The sequence below is a fragment of the Sminthopsis crassicaudata genome, chromosome 2 (genome assembly GCF_048593235.1).
Source record: "Sminthopsis crassicaudata isolate SCR6 chromosome 2, ASM4859323v1, whole genome shotgun sequence".
Taxonomy (NCBI): Eukaryota; Metazoa; Chordata; class Mammalia; order Dasyuromorphia; family Dasyuridae; genus Sminthopsis; species Sminthopsis crassicaudata.
In genome coordinates this window covers 343053787-343076045 of record NC_133618.1, presented here as the reverse complement: position 1 = coordinate 343076045, position 22259 = coordinate 343053787, and the positions used below count along the sequence as shown (strand labels likewise).

Sequence of the window (22259 nt, the reverse complement as noted above, 5' to 3'; positions counted from 1 at the left end):
TTTCATACCACAGAAGTAGCAGAGCTGGCAGAACTTGAGGTTTTTGGACTCCACAATCAGTATTCATGCTGCCTTCATCTAGGCACTGTGGAAATGACTGTATGCCATTCCTTTGTTCCTACTGCTTCACAGATCACTCACTCATCATGCCAAATTATTTGGACAATATCTCCTAGTCTATACTATAATGAGCTTAATATGAAACTTTCCCAAAATTTGGACTATAAATATATCAAGCCAGTGTCAGACTTTGGCACTCTAATCTCTGACTTCCCCATACCCACTAAACATAGGGAAGACAGGAAACTTACTTCCTTTCTTCTTTCTCGCTGTACCTTAACACTGTCAAACAGAGACAACAACCATTTCACAAAAGCTCCATTAGTGGATTTATTTGTACTGTAAGGAAGGGAACGGAAATGTCTTGTCTTTTGCCGCAGGGTTTCCACGTGCCTGACGTAGCCAGCGGACAGCAAACCTTATCACCTAGGGTGGGTTCAACAGAGGGGTCCCCTGGTCTGTCACATGGCCACACAATAGGCAGGAATGATTAAGGGTTTTATTCCATGCGTTGTCTGTCAGAGGCAGGGGCATGTACAAGTCAACACACGTTGCAAATGAGAGTTTACATCTGTTCAAACACAGTAGAGATTTCTTTTTTCTTTTGTTCAGAAATGCCCCACATAGAGGAGACATAAGAGAAAAACCAGGCAGGCCTTCAAATACAGAACAAGGCCAGAAGATATGAAAACCTGAAACACAAACAGGTTCTGGTGAAAAGACATGACTTTGGGAGACAAGCTATGTTCAAATTAAAATCCAATTGAACATTAAATTCCTTCCAAAATGGAAATTGTTCAGTAATGTAGCTTAACAAGCCAGGGTCCTCTAATCTAAGGACATTGTATTCAAAATACTGATGCTGAGTCAAGTCCAAAGTTCTCTAAAATTTGGATTTAGTGGTCGTGGTGTTGAAGGGGAATTAGAAAAATGGGGCTAAGTAATATATGACTTTTACTGCTGCTCCTCTGTCCTTGGCCTGTGCTAGGACATCAGTTGTCATTAAGTCAGAGACTTAGGGCCTAGCCTCTTGACCCCTCTGTAGGAGAAGCGAATAACTGAATATTCTCACTTCTCAGCATTCTCCACTATAAACCCACAGAGGCAAGAACATGCATATTGCCAAGATTCCTGGGTTTGTAACAGGTGTTCTGGGAGCCAAGCAGAGGGGCTAATTTTGGTGCTAAAGAGATAAGAAAGATTTGGACTTCTTTTTTGTTCTGTTTGAATACAAAAATTATTGAAAAGAAAAGGGACAGACCCAAGACAACTAGCTGAACTTGCTGTTGGCTTTTCTGATTCTAATATTCCAAATATAAGCGTTACAGGTCTCAAGTTCATCTACAAAAAAGATAATAAAAATAAAACAAAATGGCACCTTCAACAGAATAGAACAAAATCTTACAACACAGCCTCATGGAAGCAGAGGCCCAACAGTGCTAGCTCCAAGAGTGACACAAAAGAAGATTCCAAGTCTTCACTCCACCCAAAAAGTAAACAGAAAGCTAAATATGACTGTTCTGTATTCTCTGAATAAGTTAAACTTCAATTCTTCTCCAATGTGTCCACACAAAGAACAGGGTCCTCTGCCAGTGGAAGGGAAAAACAGGAAAGGGGAGGCTACCCAAAAATAAAAACAGAAGTGGTAGGAAAAAGGGAGGAAGAGAAGAAGAGTATACAAGCTAAAAGAAAGAGAAAGAAAAAAAAATGGGAAGGAGAGAAAGAGGGAGAGGGAAGTGAGAGAGGAGAAAGGAAAAAGAGAGGGGGAGAGGACAGAAAGATAAAAGGAAATAATATAAGATATAAGAGATAGGGAGGAAAAGAGAAAGGGGTAGAAGAGATAAAGAATGAGAGTGCACAGGCAAAAGCTGTTTATGGTCACAGAAGTAATCAAGTTCCTTAAGGGGATTAAAATATGCAAATCAGTGCTTTGCAAATTCTCCCCTCTTCAGTGCCTCATCAAGGCAGTGGAAAAAATGTCTTTTGAACAAATCCAGAAGAGTTCCAGAGGGTCAGTCAGGATGGGAAGCTGGTCTGAAGGGCCCAAGGGTTGCTAGTCCTCAATGATGATGGGTTCCTCATTCACTGGCAGGGGCTGCTGCCTGAGCTGTAGGGATTGGCTTGGTCGAAGGATGATGGGCTTGTAAGGGCGACGGGCAGCTCGCTTTGTTTCAGAAGATGAAAGCAACTTTCTTATTTTCCTACAAATGCAGAACAAACAGCCACAATATTTATTAAGTAAATCCCCCTACAAAAGAAAGGCTGTTTTTCAAAATTCTGGTCTTTCCTGAGGACTGGAGTCCTTCAGGACTGGAAGAAGAAAAGTAAGTTAGTCTTTTGAAGACCGTAGCTTTAAAAAATAATAACAGCAGCTCCCACTTGTGTAATGCTTCATGGCTTACAAAGAGTTTTCTTCATGATTCTGTGACAGAGAGAGTGATATTATCTATATTGATGGGGCACTGAGGATTCAGAAAGGTCAGTATGTATGACAGCCAGGACTTGAACACATTTCTTCTAATTTGAAATCTAGCGTCATTTCTACTATATATTGTTGCCTCTCTGAAGAACATCTTTGATGGTCAAACTGATCAGAGCAGATTGTAACAATCTTATTTCAGATCAACCATCAGCTGATTTGGAAATGCTGGCCTCAAATCCTTTTCAAAGTCTTGGAGGTAAAGTCTACAGGTTAATTCAGATCTTTATTTTTATCTTTTTAAATTTACTTTTCTAGTCTATAGAGCACTCATACAATCCTACTATTCAGGGTTCCCAGAGGAAAGGCTCAAGGTAGGGGAAGGAGAAAAGGAATAGGGATTGGACAAGGTTTTTCTTTGGGATATAAACTGAAATCCTTTGTATCGAAAGACTTCATTCAGCGGAAATGCAGAAAGGCCCATTTATCCCCACAAATACTATTTTCAATAATGTTTATAAGGTAATAGAAAATAACCCACTCCATTCATAAATTATAAATAATGAGAATGGAGGGCCCCATTTGGAACTGAAGTAAGCCCCCTGTCCTACCTGGTTTCTTCTGTGGCCATGTAAAACACATCATCTGGAGCATCAATCCAATTCATCCTCCTCCTTTTCACTGGAGGTAGGGATCCACCACGAATTAATCTGACTTTTGTTGGGTAGGATTTCCCATTGAGTAGCAAGTTTCGGCTTGGTCCCTGACATAATACATAAGAGATTATAACTATGTAGCCAATGATCAGTTTGCACTTGTAGATGACATATATAAAGGAGAAAAGGAGTGACTGACTGTTCTTGACTGTTCCAGACACAATTTTACCATATGGCTAAATGAAGCATCTTAACCATAACTGACTTCAGAGGTTGAAGACAGAGTAGGAAAGCATCACCTCAGAAGTTGATGAAGGAAACAAAGCAGTCATAAAAATTACTTCTTCACCCCATCCTTTTCTTCCTTCACTCACATATAAAAGAAAGATTTTAAGTAGTTTCCAGGATATCAGGATAACTTATAATTCTTCTTTGAGATCTAGTTAAGCCTAAGAGAAATCTGATCCTTATAATTTCAGGAGGTTTGCCATGCTTTAAGAAATGGTATCCCTCTCATTATAGTGTAGTCACTGAGGGAGGGAAATGTACATGAAAGGCAGGGGATACAGATGTACTTCCAAACAAGAAAATCCAAATTTTGCCGCTTTACAGTATCTTGCTGTACATTATATGAATGCTGCTGGCAACTTTTAAGTTATACTATACTTTCCAGGACATTCTTCTTATCAAATATTTATCAAATTGTGATTACAAGGACATCCAATAATTTTTTTTTATACAACTAAGTCAAAAGGGAATGTTTTTTCATGTCAACAGCACAACTTAACTGTCTTCCCTTTAATCAAGGAAATAAAAGCACTTCTTTCTCCAACCCCAACTATGTCACAGATTTTCAGAATCAATGTTAACCTGGAAAACAGGGTTTAACATAATACTGATATTGTAAAGAAAATATTTTTAGGTTATATCAGGAAAGGAAAGCTTTTATTGTCCCTGATTTCTGATTAGGGTTAAGTGGACAGCTCTATGCCTCGATCCACCCGTATTTGCCCGTGTTTGCTGTTCCCTTGGCATACCCTACACTGTGTTCTGGTTGGCATCTCAAGAATGTTCCCCAAACCAAAGAAGCATATTTTTAACTCGGCCAAGAGTTAGGGTGTGGCTCTTTTAAACCCAAAAGACTTCAGAGCATTAGTCGCCAGATTTAAAAAAAAAAAAAAAGCCAGTTCCCTTCAGAAGCAGAGATAGCAAAATGGTTTGTAATGAAGCCTTTTCACTCACTTCCCATTCAAATTCCACAATGGTTTTAAGTCTAACAGCTTATCTAGCTCATGGGGCTTTTTTTTGACTGTGAAATAATATACACAATAGGAGGAGGTAGGGAGAGATAGTTGTGTAGTAGGAGGAGGTAGGGAGAGATAGTTGTGTAGTAGATGATCATTCAAAGCCATTAGTCATAGATCATGGAAAATGATATCGTGACTTGGGTAGTTGGAGGTGGGGGAAATTTCAGAGTCCCATGATCACATAGGTAAATACCAAAACACAGTGATAACGGACAGAGCTTAAGTCTGAACAGCATCTCTGGTACTATTTTACAATGCCATAGACTGATTATTTACTTCTGTTCTCTGCTCATATTTTTACTCAATGAAGATCTATTCTCAGCAGACATCTTCCCACATCAATTAACCTGGAGCCTGGTTTGTATCCTAATCCTAAAGCCTAAAGGCTCAATACTAATAGCTAACTTGTCTTATCCCCTATGTTATCTATGGAAACACAAAATGTTCCATTCAAAGGAGAATTCCTAAATAAACTCTTAAAAGTGATATCTCTATATGTCTGGAACAGGCAGATAAACAGAAAAGCTACCCAAGCCTCTTTGAAAGGGTACACAATTAAGAGGTATGTGATAAAGAAGGCTTTCACAGAAGCTATTTAGACACAGGCAGAGTTTTCTCTCTCTTACCATTTGTCTGGTTGGTCCATGGTTAGCCAGTCCTAACAAACAGGAAAGAGAATACAGCTTGTAAGATATCAAAATTCTTCCATGACAAAAATTATACAGAATAAAAAAAAATTGCAATATTTTAAATTTATGCTTCTTTCCTTGACTAGCAAACCCCTTGCATGGGGCACCATGAATTAAGGTAATCAACTTGATTATATGATGGAGAGCCAGGTTTTCAAGGTTTTCAATGGGAAAAATCACTGTCTCTGAGGCACACATTTTGGGTCTAGGTGATGTAAGGGTAACAAACTTAAGGAAAAAAGAATACTACTTTCAAGCTACAGCCAAATTCCTGCATATTTGAGACAAGCTGAATTGGTATTAGTCTTGGATGGAAAAAAAAAGGGAAACTATGATCCTATCCAGTTAATGGCAAAGTAAACTTCTGATCAAGCTAGACTCTCAGATTTTCAGGATGGCACAACTTCTCTCCATTATCAGGTAAGGAAATTACTCTAGGGCCTAGCTTTTGGCTCATTCAGATGATAGAAAAGTTCTGACAGTCATATTTCTTTGCTTCTGGGAATCAATAGTTGCCTTTCTGCACTGTCTGTTCCTTCGATTCCAGGGTACACTTTACAGAACATAGGGAGGGGAGTTTACAGAGTAATAGAGCAACCATAAGCAAATAAATAAATACCAAAAATAAACAGCAGAGAATGAGCATGAGTTCTTGTAAATTGATCTACATAAAGATGACTGACTTCTTTCCTAAGGCCCAGGCAAATTAGCCCTTAATAAAGTTTTAATAATCAACTTTGAAATGTAAAGTTCTTGAAGGCATAAGTACCCAATGATTTCACATTGGGGAATTCTGAACTGAACTTACTTTTTGGGGGGGCCATTTTCATCTTGATACTCAAGTACCACCCACACATCCTATGGGCTACCGTGAACTCCATTATTTTTGACTAAAGGTAGATGTCCCCACGTCTGCCAAACAGGCCCTGCCCTTCCTTCCTTTGCCATAAAAGGAGAGGGAAGATGAGGGGAAGCCAGGGTATTAACCAGAGTTCTGGCTCATAATAATCTCTTGCCCACAACTTCCCAGGATTATAGATGGCTCATTACTCATAACTAACTTGTCTTATCATCCTTTATGTTATCTATGTCAACACAAAATGTTCTATTCAAAAGAGAATTCCCTGAAAGAAACCTGAAACTTGGTTTGGGGAAGTAGATTGCTAACATTCAATGTATACATTAGCATACAAGTGGATGTTGTAACTGCAGGTGGCCAAATCCTACCAATATACTTATGTTAGGGACAGAAAGTACAAGGCCTGGAGGAGAAAGGGACTCTATGGCACTAAAGAATAGGGTTCTGAATTGTCAATAGTGGGGACAACAGAGTTTGAACCTTCTCAATTAATGGAGTAGGAATTTCTCTATTTGATGCCCTAAGATTTAAACTGTTGAACTACAAAGTGAGCTTCTCTGAAAAGTAGGTAGAATTGGCCAAAAGACCATCCCAAGATGAATGTAGAAAGAGTCGGGGTAAGATGGAGAGTGAGGATGGCTACTGGGAAAATTTAAAAGCTACAGCAACTTTTACAGAACATAGATAGATAACACATTAATGCTGAATATCCTGTATTTAATCTTACTTTTATTTTGCCTAAAAAAAAAAATTCATGAGTCCCTGAAGAATTAAATATAGAAAAAATGAATACTTCAATGTAAGATATAACATTCATTGGCTATCATACACACTCCTTACGGCTTCCCTCAGCAGTGGTCTCACTGCTGGGAAAAGAATATCTGTCTGTGTTAGTTTTTTCCTGGCTCTCACTTACCCTAAGATAGATTATAATGAAGCAGTTTTGAAACCTAAACTGGTTGATCACAAGGGTCAGTCATACTGTGCCTCATTCTTTAGCTTGTAGGCATTGAGATAGGAAGAGAATGGTTTTCTTTAGTCCTTAGTGATTTGCTGTATTCTGTTTTCTTCTACATATCTTATGGGATCATAAGATTTAAAGTTGGAAGGAATCATTTAATATATATAAAAAAATCTAATTTTATAAATAAGGAAACTGAAGCCCAGAAGAATAAAATATCATTGTTTGAAGTCATTTAATGAGTGACAGTATAGGATTTGAAACCTAAATGCTAAATATAGTGTCTAACTATACCAAGATTCGGAAAATAAAGAATGAGTCCTCTTCTGGAAAAAATTAGGGGATAAATTAGGTTTATCAGTGTCACTTTAGACTATACCTAGGAAGGGATCTTTGGAAGGATGTTTTTTTTCCCATTGGCCCTTTGGGCAATTTAATAGAAAAGAGTGAATGCAAAACAAGCATGATAATGTAATTGTAAATTACTTACCTAAGTATGTTCCTATCAAATTGGCATATAGGCAAAGGAAAAGGAAAAAAAAAAAAAGCTCAATGTTACCCAAAGGATCTGTGACTAGTAGGGAACAAAGTTCAATGTCCCAATGGAGTCAGTTACAGAGAAGCAGAATGAAAGCCACTTTCACTCCATGCGAAGGGAGGTGATCATAAGTAAATACATACCAGTAGCTTACTTGAGAAAGACTAGATTTAATTATTGATTTATTTCAAGATAAAAATCTATTAATCAGGATCCATCAATATGTCTATTTTCACAAAGCATTCATTAGGCATTAGAAAATGAGGAAATAGCTGCCAAAGAAGAGTTCGCACAAGGTTGAACAAATTAAGTCTTTTAAGGAAGTGAGAAATATTAACACTCTGAAAAATGAAAAGCAAACTACCTCTGACTTTGGTCACATTGATTCCTCTAGGAGAGATTTCATCCATAGAAAATTTTCAGCTTTTGGCCCTTAGAGACACTGGAATGAATATTTTCACCGAACACCAAAATAGCAAGCTTTGACATTATCCAGTTTCCAACTATTCTGAAAAAGGCCAGGTCCAATCATATACAAGAGACTCCAGGATCTATCTGTAGGATTTGGGACTCAGAACCTCAGGCTTTCCAACTCTTGGCATTAAAAAAACAAAAAAACAAAAAAAATCCAGAGAATCTGAAGACAATGGTGTGACATTGAAGGGAGGGTGGGGAGAAGAAAAAAAAGGATTGGGACTTCTCTCTTTCATTTCTGTTAGCTAACTAGTGTGACTCTAAGGATCACTCTGATGATGCTCAGTTAGTATAGGAAGCTCAGCTGGGATAAAGGACTCAGAGACAAGTTTTAAAAGCAGGTAACAACAACATGTATCTTTTACTAGCTCTTTTGGGATTAAAAACTTTAATAAGAGAAGGATAGCAGAACTATATTTTAGGCCAGATCTCTTACTAAATTAACATGCTCCTGTTCCTAGGTATATTCACTTTCAAAGTCCATCACGCAAACCTGGCTGGGCTGGCAAGACCAGGAAAAGACCCCAAAACAACTTTCTATCTCAGGGTAAAGAGTACATATGGCACAGTGTAGTTCAGCTCTGTTCCCTTATCTCTCCTTTATTCCTATATTTCTATCCATCCAGAAATTAATTCCTACCTAACAATTCTCTGCGAAGGCAGAGCACCAGCACACCAGCACACGAAACAATATTCAAGGATCAAGGTTAGGGGAGATTAAAAACTAGTAAGTTAGAAAGTCATATTGAAAAAATTTAAATCAGATTAAATGATTCTGGTTAAAATACTTTGTAAAATGAAATAATAAACAATCTGTCCTAAAGATAGTTCAAATGAGAAATGGAAGCTCATTATCATTATGGAAAATAATGACTACTAAATCATGAGACAACATTTATATAATCTTCAAAAAAGTTAAAGGCTATCAAATGTTTTAGGGACTTGATTCTATAGGGCATCTGAAGATGTCTCAAAAGATTATTTTAAAACATCAAAGAGCCACTCTCCCCAGTGAAGTCAAACACAGTTTAATTAAACTTTGTAAGACAAATCATACAAAATCAACTTCTCACACTGTGGATTTCTGTCTCCATAAACAACCTGTTTGGTGTTTCATGGAGAGCAGTTACTGTGTCTCAGCAAGCCTGTACTTATCTAGAATCCGAACCAAGACAGAGTGATGAAAATAGATTACATTGCTTTATCAAAAATGCCTACAGAACATTTTTCTGGGACCAGCTATAAAAGTCAGATCATATGTGGAGCTTCCCTTCTGATGGGAAGAGTATTCAGTGACCTCATAGTAGGAAAGGAGACTGAAGATGACATCCCAGGAATTACCAGAAGAAATATTGCCAGCCTCATTTCTATTAACAAAAAACTCCATTATAGTCTCTGAGAAGTTATCTCTGTTTCTACTGTCGATCATTCCTAGGGATACCAGAGATTTTATACACATACATACCCTTCTCTCTGGAATGATATAGATTATATATATTTTTTCCTGGAAATGATATAGATTACACACACACACACACACACACACACTCTCACATTAACTATATCTATATGTCCTGATGTGTGTATATAACCTATATATCTATCTCCAGGAGGCTGAATTTAACTACCTGAATTTTAGACAAGTAAATTAAGCTACTGCTCTGCTATGTTGGGGGAAATATCCTATCAAATCTAAACTCTTCTAGAAACTTTAAGAAGACTGAAATTCTATTCCAGAAATCAAGTGCTGAACCAGCATGGTTCTTGCTCTCACTATTATCAGTTTTCCCCAAGCTTTCTAGGAAGTTTTCTGTAGCCTCTGCCCTTCTATAGTCTGTTCTCAGATGTTTCTAGGCACAAATAATTAAGATGGGAACCAGACTCATGATTATTCCTGATTAGCAGGTCCTATTGAATCACTTGTAAAAGCAGAATTTATCATTTAATTGGAAAGAGGAAATTCAGAGTAGATTCAAGTTAAGTGGCAGCATAGACCAAAATCTTACACTCAATACCAAAATACGGTCAAAATGGATACATGATCTGAACCTAATGAGTGATATTATAAGCAAATTTGGAGAGCAAAGGGATAGTTTACAAATCAGATCTTTGGAGAAGGAGGAATTTATAACCAAAAAAGAACTAGAGAACATTATGAAATGCAAAAAGGAACAACTTTGACTACATTAAATTTAAAAATTTTTGCACAAATGAAACCAATGTGGCCAAGATTAGAAAGGAAGCAGAAAGCTGGGGGAAAAATTTTTTTAAAGCCAGTATTCCTGAAAAAGGCCTCATTTCTAAAATGCATAAAGAACTGAGTCAAATTTATAAGAATGTAAGTCCCCAATTGATAAATGGTCAAAGAATATAAACAGATAAAGAAGTTAAAATCATCTATAGTCTATTGATGACAGAAATGCAAATTAAAACAACTCTGAGGTACAACTGGTAAGATGACAATAAATGTTGGAGGGGATATGGAATTGTGAATTAATCCAACCATTCTGGAGAACAATATGGAACTATGCCCAAACAATTATCAAATTATGCATACCCTATGATTTAGCAATGTCATTATTGACTCTGTATTCCAAAAAAATCATAAAAGAGGGAACAGAATTCACATGTGCAAAAATGTTTGTAGCAGCTATTTTTTGGGGTGACAAAGAACTGGAAAATGAGCAGATGCCCATGAACTGGGGAATAGCTGAATAAATTTTGGCATAAAAAAGTAATGGAATATCATTGTTTTATAAAATATGATGAACAGGCTGATTTTAGAAAAGCCAGGAAAGATTTACATGAACTAATGCTGAATGACACAAGCAGAATGAGAAAAACATTGTACACAGCAATAGCAAGTTTGTGCAATAAACAACTACAAAAGACAGTTTAGTGATTCAAGGAAATCCCAATAAACTTTGGATGGAAAACACCATCTGCATCCAGAGAGAGGATTATGGATACTGACTATGAATCAATACATTCTATGTTCACTCCCCTCCCCTTTTTCTTTTGTCCCCCTCCCCTTATGGTTTTCCTTTTGTTCTGATTTTTTTCTCCCAACATGATTCACAAGGAAATATGTAAAAAAAAAAATGCATGTACATGTATAAGCAGATGTAAAATTTTTTAAAACATACTGGAGAAAACAAAAAAATTTAAAAATTAAAAGGCTAAAGTTTAGAGGTAATCAATCCATGGGTTGTAAGGGATTGTAAGGGCTATAGATCCTTTGTAAGGGACATAGGTCCCTGTGGATCAATAAATAGCAAGACGTTTTTAGAATCATGTCTTTAGAATCAAATATAAACTAACTCTGTTTAGTTTTTAAAGCCCTTCACAACCTGTCTGTTTTAAATATTCCATATATGGTGAAATATCTCATAGAGTACATACTATATAATATAGTCAGATTGGCCTTTCTATTCCCCACAAATGACATTCCATCTCTTACCTAAATGCTTTTACACTGGCCATCCCTCCATGCGAATACACTCCTATCTCACCTCATTCTGTTAAAATTTTTTATTTCTCTAAATGATAGTGTAGAGAGAACCAGGCCTTGAATCAGGAAGACTTGAGTTCAAATCCAGCCTCAGACATACAGCACTTGCTAGCTTTGTGACCCTGGACAAGTCACTTAATTCCATTGCCTTGCAAATAAATAAATAAATAAATAAATAAATAAAATATATAAAATTCTTTACTTCCAATCTAGATTCAACTCAGATAACCATGTTCTATTTTTGATCCCTTACCTCAACTATCTAGATGACTTAGAGAATATAGAGGATTTGGCCTGAAGTTAAGAAAACTTCAGTTCAAATCTAGCTTCAAGGATTTACTCACTGTATGAATCTGGGCAAATTACTTAATTTCTGTTTGCCTTAATTTCCTAAAGTATAAAATGGGGATAGCACCTCTCCCAAAGTTGTTGTGGAATTCAAATGAAATCATGTTTGCAAAGTGCCTAGCTGAATTAATGCTTATTTCCAATCTTTATTTCTTAGTATTTTTTTCATCTTTTATTCCTAGTGCTTTCCCTCTCTAAATTGCCATTTATTTTGTATTCTGTGTATATTTATACATATTTTTATACCCATAATAGATTTAGCTCCTTGAATGCAAGAAATGTTTCCCTTTTGGTTTTGTATCCCTAACATCTCACACTTTCTAGCATATAGCAGATGCTTAATAAATATTTGTTGATGATTAATTGCCAGTAAACATGGTATGACAATGGTCAATTAAAGATAAGTTTTAGTCATAAATTCTTAACACCTCTAGTACCTTGTTCTATGAGCCCTGTACCAACAGCGATTGAAATAGCAGGTTGAAGATAGGGATTAGGTGTTCTCTAGTCCTACATATAATGATACCTAGAGAAGGGAGCATATCCTTTTGTGACTTTAAAAAACAAAACAAAACAAAACAACAAAAAACCCATTGATGTCCCATTGCAAATAGGTAGCTTATGAATTACCTCAAAGATATCTCAGTTATCTGACTAGTTTGGGGGTTTTTCTAGGAAAAAGTATACCAACCATAACATAGTTTAATCATTCTCACTGAGGTGTTAACTCTTCCAATATTTTGTCATTCTAAAGTACTTTATTTTGGCCTTCAAATCTATTAGGTACTTGAGTTTCTATATCACCTGACTCCTATACTAGTTTTTGTCTTACCCCTACACTGGATACTCCTTTTATTCCCTTTAACTTAAGGTAGAGACAAAGGTTAGGTATGTGGAGGTTTTTTATTGTCCACTCATGTCTGACTTTTTATGTACCCATTTGGGGTTTTCTTGGCAAAGATCCTGAAGAGTTTTGCCATTTTATTCTCTAGTTTATTTTATAGATTAAAAAACTGAGGCAAATTAAATGTCTTTCCCAAGGTCACACAACTAATAACTGTCCAATTCTCAAACAATTGGATTTAACCTCACAAAGATATGGTATGTCTTCCTAACTTCAGGCCCAGCATTGTATCAATTGTGCCATCTAGTTGCCCAGGTATTTGGATCATGTTGTCATTTATTAATTAATTATTTATTAAAAAGAAATTAAGTCAAGTAAAGCAGAATATTGTCAAATTATAGAGCTCAAAAATTGGGGCCCATGATTCTTCAGATTTAGACAGTGATCCATAGAATTTCCTGGGCTACCTAACCCCTTCCAGTATCAGTTTATTGTCATTACTGAAACAATTGCTATTTTACCTGGAAAAATACAACTTTTTCTGTTCAAAGCTGTTATCTCTTCCACTAAACATCATTATTTCCAGGTCATTAGTCTGCTTTATTTTCAAGGCTTCACCTTCAATATCCCCCCCTCGTTGGGAAAAACTGAATTTTAAAACTATCCAATTTTCTGTAGAAAATTGAGGGAAATAGCATTTCTTCTATAAGACAAATTTTGGTTAGTCAGAGAAAAAAAATCACTTATTTTTTTCTCAATAGTATTTTATTTTTCCAAATACATATAAAGATTGTTTTTAACATTCCATTTTTGTTATTCCAAATTTGTCTCCCTCTCTCCCTTATCTCACCCTTCCCCAAGATAGCAAGCAATCTGATATAGATTAAAATAATATGTAATTATTTTAAACGTATTTCCATATTTGTCATGTTTTGCAAGAAAAAACAGATCAAAAGGGAAAAAAACCACAAGAAAGAAAAAACAAACAAAAAATGTGAAAATACTGTGCTTCATCCATATTCAGTCTCCATAGTTTTCTTTCTGGATATGATTGGTATTTCCATCCCAAGGCTTCCTTTGTTGAGAAGAGCCAAGTCCATCATAGTTGATCATCACATAATCTTTATTGTTACTGTATACAATGTTCTCCTGGTTCTGCTCACATCATTCAGCATCAGTTCGTGTAAGTGAAAAGATCATATTTAAATTATGAGTATAATGATCTCTGAGGAGAGTTATGTATAGTGGCTTTGGCCCCTATGATTCCTGAAGATTTGGATGCAGGTTCTACCATTAGCTAGCTGTATGATATTGGATAAGCCATAGTATTATAAATTTTTATTAGAAAAGAACCCTGAAGATGATACTGCCCAACCTCATTTTATAGATGAGGAAACTGAGCCTCAAAGAATCTTTGGCCAAGGTCACAGGTGATAGGTAGCACATTTAGTATTAAAACCTAACCTTGGTCTTATGGTTCCAGATTTGGTCTTTTTTCCATTATGTCAGTGTACCAGTCCCAGACTCTTCAAATTTCCTCATATGTAAAAGAGAGTTGGATTAGAAACTAAAGTGTGATATCCTATGGTTTTTTCTCATGATAAAGCTTACAATCTCTAATGAAAAAGTTTTATATACACTATACAGCTTTTACACAGTAAAGTTGATTTTATCCTTAATCTGATAATGAGAAACTTTGAGAGAAATAGGGGGAAAAATCTACATAATTCTAATCTTATGTAAACTTTAGTAGATTGTTTGAAAAAAAATTTTTTTCCCCAAAAAACCTAAAACGTCTTTAGACGTTAGAGGGGAGATAGGAATGTATTAGCATGGAGGGATGGCCAATGTAAAAGCATTTAGGTAAGAGATGGAATGTCATTTGTGGTGGAATAGAAAGGCCAATCTGACTATATTATACAGTATGTACTCTATGAGATATTTCACCATATATGGAATATTAAAAACAGACCAGGTTGTGAAGGGCTTTAAAAGCTAAACAGAGTTAGTTTATATTTGATTCTAAAGACATGAGGGGACCACCAGTGCAGTTTACTGAAAAGGTTAATATACATGTTCAGATCTGAGTTTAAGGAAATCCACTTTGGCAGCAAGATGAAAGATGTCCTAGAGTAGGGAAAGAGAAGACCAATTAAAAGGAGTCAAGATTAATTCTAGGTTGTATACCTGGAAAACTAGAAAGATGATAGTGCCTTTGACAGAAAAGGGTTCAATTAAGGAGTTTTGGTTTTGAAGTTGAGACAGTTTGAGATGCTTATGAGATATTCAGTTTTTAGGTAATTGATGAAGTAGGACAGGAGCTTTAGTAGGAAAAAAGCTGGGGCTAGATATATAAATGTGGGAGTTACTGTTAAAGAAAAGATATCTGAAATCATAGTTGCTAATGAGATCATCAAATAAAAGAAGAGAAAGAACTAAGGACTGAGCCCTATGTATACCAGGGAACAACATGATGAGCATCTTAGCAAAGGATTCTGAAAAAAAGTGATCAGATAGGAGAAAATGGTATCATGAAAACCCAAAAAGAAAACATTTAGAAGAAAGTAGTCAAGTGTTATAAAATACTGCAGAAAAGTCAAGAGGAATGAAAATTGAAAAAAAGACCATCAGATCTAGCATTAGATCATAGATTAGATCATAAATATGATCACTGGAAACTTTGGAGAGAACCCTTTCAATTGTCCATGTGCTAGGACTAAAGTAATCGAGGGGAAAGGCAATGAATGCAGACATCTCCTGCTCCTCCTCCACTTCCTTCTTCCCCAATAATTTGGTTAAGAAAAGGAGGAGAGAGCAAGGATAATTATTTGAGAAGATGATATGATCTAATGAAGGATGAAGGAGACTTAGCCATGTTTACAGATAGCAGGGAAAGATTAGTGGGTGAAAGCTACCAGAAAATAAAGGAGGACATATATAATGAAACTGATCTTGGTAGTAGTTGTTCAGACTCTTTACAGCAGTAAAGAAAATGGGCCTCTATTTTGCAGAATGTAAGATAAGGTCTTCAGATGAGAGGGGAAAAGGAGGGGAAAGTGTAGAAGCTTGAGAAGATAAGATTTGGAATGGTTCTGTGGTTTAAAAAAAAAAAAAAAAAAAAAAAAGCTAATCTATTAGGGAAGAATAAAAGGACTGCCTTGCTATAGAGTAAGGATTCAGCTGAGGATAGAGGATATTCATTTTTTGTGAATTCAGTCTGTACAGTTGCCTCACTTTTTTCAACATAAACAGAAACAGAGAAGCAGATTGTAGAAGTAATTCAAGGCTGAGGGTGATCCTTGGCAAGATATAAGGGGCAAAGGATAGGAGAGTAGGTGATAGTATGGTATTGAGTTGGTTAACTACAAGGTTAAAATTGGGAAAATAGGAAAGTCAAGCTATAGTAGGGATAATGGTCTCAGAAGACAACAGCCTGAGGAAAAGGAAAAATGGAAGCCATGATGTGGATAAAGAATGACTTAGGAAAAGATGGAACGATAAGCAAATAGGAGATAGTATCAAATAGCAGTCAAGAGTTTGTGATCTTCGAAGTGGAACATCTGTGGGTTTTGGGGAGATACTAAATATGAATATCCTGTATGGATGAGGAAGAGTGAAAGAGTAGATTATGAGTTGGGACACTAAGGAATTAGGAGGCAAGAAATAAGGGTTGGAGAATTGAGGAGAAAAGAGTCAGGCACTAAAGTACTAAACTCCCCAAGAAAAGAGGGATGACCTGGGAACTGACAAACTCCAATCACTATATTCTTTGAAAAACCATGGTAGAGTGATCATTGAAGGTAAAAAGGTTTTTGAATGATGGTGAAAGAAGGGATGAGGAAAAGAAAGGGGATAGGGAAAAAAAAGGAAGAGAAAAAGAAAAGAGAGACAGGGTGGGAACAGGGTAGGAAGATAAGGACGGAGAGGAAGAGACAGAAGCAGAGAAATATCTTAGTCTAACTTTGAGAAAGTGAGAAAAAAACAAAACTTGATTATTTCAGTAAACTTGAGGCATGGAGATAGAAAGGAAAGAATAAGAAAATTATTTTATTTTACTCTTTATACTATATTAACTACATTATAGTTAGAGAATATGACTTCAACTATACATACTATTAATTAGGATTTCTATATAAACTATTGAGGTTCTTAATCTTTTTTGGGTCCTAGATTCCTCTGGCCTATGAACAAGTCTAAAAATGTTTTTCACACATAAAGAAAAGATTACACAAAAAACCTGGAAATTGAAATAGTATTAAAAAAAAAAAAAAAAAACTTCATGGATGTCTGTTTAGAAACTCAAGTTAAGTAAACTAGAACAAAGATTAATATTGTCCAATTATAAATGGACAATTAGGAGTCTGCTGCAATAATCTAGATAAAAGCCTGAAATGAAATGATGCATAGCTGCAGTAAGTTGAGAGAAGGGGTCAAGTACAAGAGATAATGAAAATTGAAATAAGTTTTAACAACTGAATGGATGTGAAGAAGACTGAGGAATCTGAAAAATGTTGAAGTTACAAACCTGGGAGACAGAAAGGATGGTGGTGCCTTTGACAGAAATCTGGAATGGAGGAGGGGTTGAGAAAAAAATAATGAGCTATGTTTTAGACATTTGAGTTTTAGAATTTGAGATTTTGCCAGGACATTCAGTCAGAAATGCCCAAAAGCATGAGATTCAGGCAAGAGATTTGGGCTGGATATACAAACCGGGCAATCATCTGCATGAGATGTCTCATGTCTATATTTAAGATGTCAAACTCATGGGAGTGATGACGTACCCAGAGAAAAAGAGAGGATAGAAGAGGGTCTAGGACAGAACCTAGGAAATAGGATATGGTTGAAGAATCATCAAAAGAGACAGAAAAAGAATAATCAGATAAATAGAAAATCCCAAAGAGAGAGCATGGAACTGAAGAAAATGGTTAGCACTATCAAATGCAGCAAAGTTTGAAAAACTCTTCCTTTTTATTTCCTCAACTGCTATGACCTACTCCTTTCCTATACTTTACTCATATAAAGAGATGTTTACAACTTTGCTATTACCATCAAAAACGTTCTACTTTAAAGATCGGAAATTCTGAAATTCCTTTATCTGACTATAATCTACCATTACATCTTTCTCTATGCTTCATATACCTATTCTTTGTCCTTAACAGAATCATTAGTCTCTATACTTTACTACTCCCCTAGATGATCCCCTGATTGGCTTCACTTTTCTCTTTCTCGTCTTGATCTTATCTCAAGTCTCTTGTTTCCATTTTTCTGTACTTCTTCAAACCAAACAACTCTATACTCCTACTGCTGAGGGGTAAATCATGCACCTATAATGACTGGGTCCACTTTATATTTATGATAGCTCAATTAGGTCCACAGTGCAGGAAGGCAATCTTTCAATTCTATCTTAACAATAATCTCTTAACTGTCAAATTGAATAGCCTTTTCTCAATCCTCATCATTCTTGACCTTGTCTGCCTTTGACATTATCAATCATTCCCTTTTCTTTGAGTCTTTTCTTTCTCATTTCTTTATCACCTCTCATGTATTTATTGTACTAATTCCCTATCTGGCTTCCCTGCCTTGAATCTATTTCTATCCTAACCGCCCTACATACAGTTGCCAATATGATTTTCCTAAAGCATAAATCTAACTGATATAACATTATGCAATAAATATCAATTACTTTATACTTCATACTGGGTCAAATATGAACACCTGTTTGGTATTTGTAAACCTTTAGAACTTAGGTACAACTGGTCTTTTCCTTTTCAATAAATATTCTATGATCCAAACTAGTTTTGTTGCTGCTTTTCATATATAATATTCCCTTTTCTATATGTTTTACACTATTGGGTACCCCTGTTTTATTCAAGCCTCAATTCAAGACCCATATTTTACATCTATATTGGTAATCTGATGATCTCTTTTCAGAATGTTCTTAAATGCATAAACTAAAATACAAAGGAAACAAATTATACTGAAATAATTTTTGAAGTACATTTTTAAAAATTCAGAAAACCCAGCTTAAAAACCCTTCTTTTACATGAAACCTTTCTTGAGGCTCCCAGTTGCTAATGCCTTCCCTCCCAAAACAATTTCCAATTTATTTTTCATATAATCTGCACATATTTATATGTGTACATGCTATTCCCTTCAAAAAATGCAAGTACTTGAGAAACGGTTTTCATTTTTGTTATGTCTTCAGAACTTAGTACCATAGGAATTAAATAAATACAAGGTGATTAACTGAAGTACAAGCCTAGAAAGATGGCTAGAACTAGATTATCATATATGAACACTAAGTCTGAAGGTTAGAAGAGCGAGCCTCTAAGACTTAGAAGATGTAATAAGCACAGAAAAGAGATCCACTACTCTTAAGTAGTAAGGCACTGCTTATATAGCAATAGTAAGAGCTTACGTTTATATAGCACTTTGAGGCTTGCAAAACACTTGATATAGAGTATATCTGCAAAGCAGGTGTTATCTATCCATTTTGCAGGTGGAGAAACTGAAATTGAGATTAAAAGACTTGCCTAAAGCCACACAGCTAAGTATCTAAGGCAGCATTTGAATTCAGATCTTCCTGAGAGTTGATGTAAGGGGAGAGTCTGGTGCTAGATGGAACAGTGTTTCTTTATTTCCATGAAGAGGCCAAGTGATCAAGTGGGAAATCTGGTTCAATGTCATTTTCTCCCCTTACACTAAAGGCAAGAAGATTTGTACAGGGAATAGAAAGTCTCCTTTTCTTCTGGGAAATGAAATCAGAATGAGATTAAATCCAATGATAAGATATTTCTCTTCTTCCCAAGGGAGGCCAAAAACTAGGCAGGAGACATGGTGTGATGGAATGGCATTCTTCCCCCTTACTCTTGGACACTGCAGTGAAAGGGGAAAAAATTCACAGTTGTCTTCATATTTAGACCAAGAGGTGTGACTATCTTTGTTTTGGACCTTTCTAGAAGTTCCTATGTTAATATAATTTTATGCTTTTATGGGGTGGGGATAGAGGTGCTTTTAAATTAATTGGTGCAGTGGTCCTGGAAGGAAACTAAATAATTGTACCTCATCTGTCAAGAGGCTGGAATTATCCCATCATTCTGGAGCAGAGAATAGATAGAAAAAACTAAATAAAACATACTCCCCAGGTCACAAATCAATTCTAGCAGCATTCATATACATTCTTACCTAGCAAAGTCACAACTCAAAGGTGCATGAGATATGAAAATGTGTTTGAAAAAAGGCTCCAGCCTCCTCTGACCTCCTAAAACAATACAGTTCATGGATAATGCTGCTGCTCAGACCTAGATTCTAATTTGAAACAAGGATTTGCTGAAATTACCACATAGATGCATAGATTCTCAAGGATCAGAAAACATCACTGAGAAATTAGGGATCAAAAAAATTGATTCCAAGTACTTCCGTGAAATTTTTGGTTTGAAATAATGCTATTTCTTCTATTATTAATATTTTGTAGCATTAAATTTAAGCACTACGTACATATATTTTTATTTTACTTCTAAATCACAAATATATCTTAACATTGATATTCCCTCAAACATCCAAGTTCTCAGTTTCTCAAGTATAAGTGATCTATACATCATCAGTGGTGTCCAAATGTTTTTGAAAGTAAAATTGTTTTGAGGATGGAACTCAATAAATATACTTTTATTTATTTATATTTGTAAATGCATAATATTACAAATTACATACTTAAACTATTGGGCTACACTAGGAATTTAAAAAAGGATGAATTAATGATGAAATAATATTTGATCCTGGAGTTAATAGGGAGTCCCTGGAGTTTATCCTGTAGGGGTGTGAACTGATAAGACCTGAACTTTAATCATCATATTTCTAGAGCTGAAAGAGGCTTTCTAGTTCAAACCCCTCATTTTACAAATAAAGAAACTGAAGCTAAGTGAGAATGTGTATATTAGCCAAAGTTAAACTTTACTATCTATGTGAAAGAGGAAATCAATTTGAGAGGGAAGAGACTAAAGGCAGGGAAATCAATTAGGAAACTTCTACAATAGTCCAAGTGAAGTTTAATTAATTAAAATCTGAACTAGGCTGGTGGCCAAGGCCATGTAAGTAGAAAGAATGGGACAGAACTGAGTGTTAAGGAGGTAGAAATTACAGAACTGGCAACTAACTGGATATAAGGTGTGAGAAGTAAGGAGTCACAGATATCACTGAAGTTGTGAATCTATGTGACTTGAAGGGATGTCAGTGACCTTTATGCTAAATGAGAAGTAGGAAGAGGGGTGGTTTTGGAAAAAGATAAAGTAATGAAATCTGTGACCATTCATGTCTACTCATTTTGTGTGACTATCCCGCCCAAAAAAAGAAAAAAGGAGAAATCCAGATTCTTACTCACCATTCACATCCTGGTGAAGCGATGTTTGTCCTCTGGGAAGTGCCTATTTCTGCTGCTACATGATTATTTAGGGGCCCTTGACATGGGTATGTGAGAAAGCAGTAGTCTTTCTATGGTACCTTTCTAGTTATAGGTACCTGCGAAGTTCACAGATTAAAACAGCCTTGAAGAGCTGAGGTCTGACTTTGAAAGGAGAATATTGGGACTTTGTACCATGGAAGATTAGGTTGAATAGGACAAATTGTGACACTGGGTTAGTAGTGGCCTTACTGGAATTAAGTGCCATGTTTAACATGTTCTGTAAGTGAGATGATCCATCTACCCATTTTCTATTGTCTTATCACAGATACCTTGGGCAATCAGGCCACAGCTTCCACTTTGGAGATTGATGATCAACATTTTCACTCCATTTCATCAAGCTTCCACTTTAGATCATATTCATTGTCCGTCTATAACAGTTATTCCAATCTTAGTATCTTAGGATCCCATCTGCTAAACCCCTAGCAGGAGAAGATCTATCCTATATTATTGAGAAAAACCAATGACACCTACAACATGCTGTCTCTTCTCTACTGCATCCTTAAACTCCTCTTCCTTTGCTATATGTGTTATAGGAAGAAGTGGCCCTTTTCCTTGCTACAGCCAACCCCTTTATTTGGGTCAATGAACTTGAGTTCTTCTCCCTTCAAGCTATATTTTTTTAAATGTTAGTTTCATTTCTTTACTCCTCAAGCCTTTCTGACCCTAAACTGAAACTGTTTGCTGCTGAAAATTTCTTCTTCCTATATACACTTCTAACTCTCTTGGGTTCTGAAACGTTCTTTCCTGATTCTCTTGTTAGCTTAAGTGTTGTCACTTTGCAGTATCTTTTGATAGATTATTATTCATGCTCTGCATTGATTGGAATGTTTTATTCGGAGCTATTTTTATTTATATTGTGAACTGGTGATTTCATTAGCAATCATAGATTTAATTTGCCCTATATGGGTGACCACAAATCTTGATTTGACTCCAGTTTTATTCCTAAAGTTTATGCTGCAATGCTAACTCTCTAATCTCTGCCAGGAGGTTACATTAGCATCTCTAATTTAATATATCCAAAACTGAACTCAACAAAATTCCTTCTAAACTTCTTGGATTTCCCATTTTGAAGGCACACCTATCTTTCCAGGGATAAAAGGGTACAGAATTAAAATAATCTTTAGCTTACTTTCTC

General features: G+C 35.9%; 1 protein-coding gene across 9 annotated transcripts in view; it reads right to left on the bottom strand.

The window, feature by feature from the left end:
• Positions 1-365: 365 nt before the first annotated feature.
• Positions 366-22259, bottom strand: part of LOC141556459 (metastasis-associated protein MTA1) — a 610678-nt gene continuing 588784 nt past the window's right edge. For all 9 annotated transcript variants that reach the window (XM_074290601.1, XM_074290600.1, XM_074290604.1 and 6 more), the window contains 3 exons: positions 5069-5100; positions 3091-3242; positions 366-2261 (listed from right to left, as the gene is read on the bottom strand). In XM_074290601.1, the coding sequence (XP_074146702.1) occupies positions 2114-2261; positions 3091-3242; positions 5069-5100 (332 nt within the window). In that variant the 3' untranslated portion in view covers positions 366-2113. The remainder of the gene's footprint in view (positions 2262-3090; positions 3243-5068; positions 5101-22259) is intronic.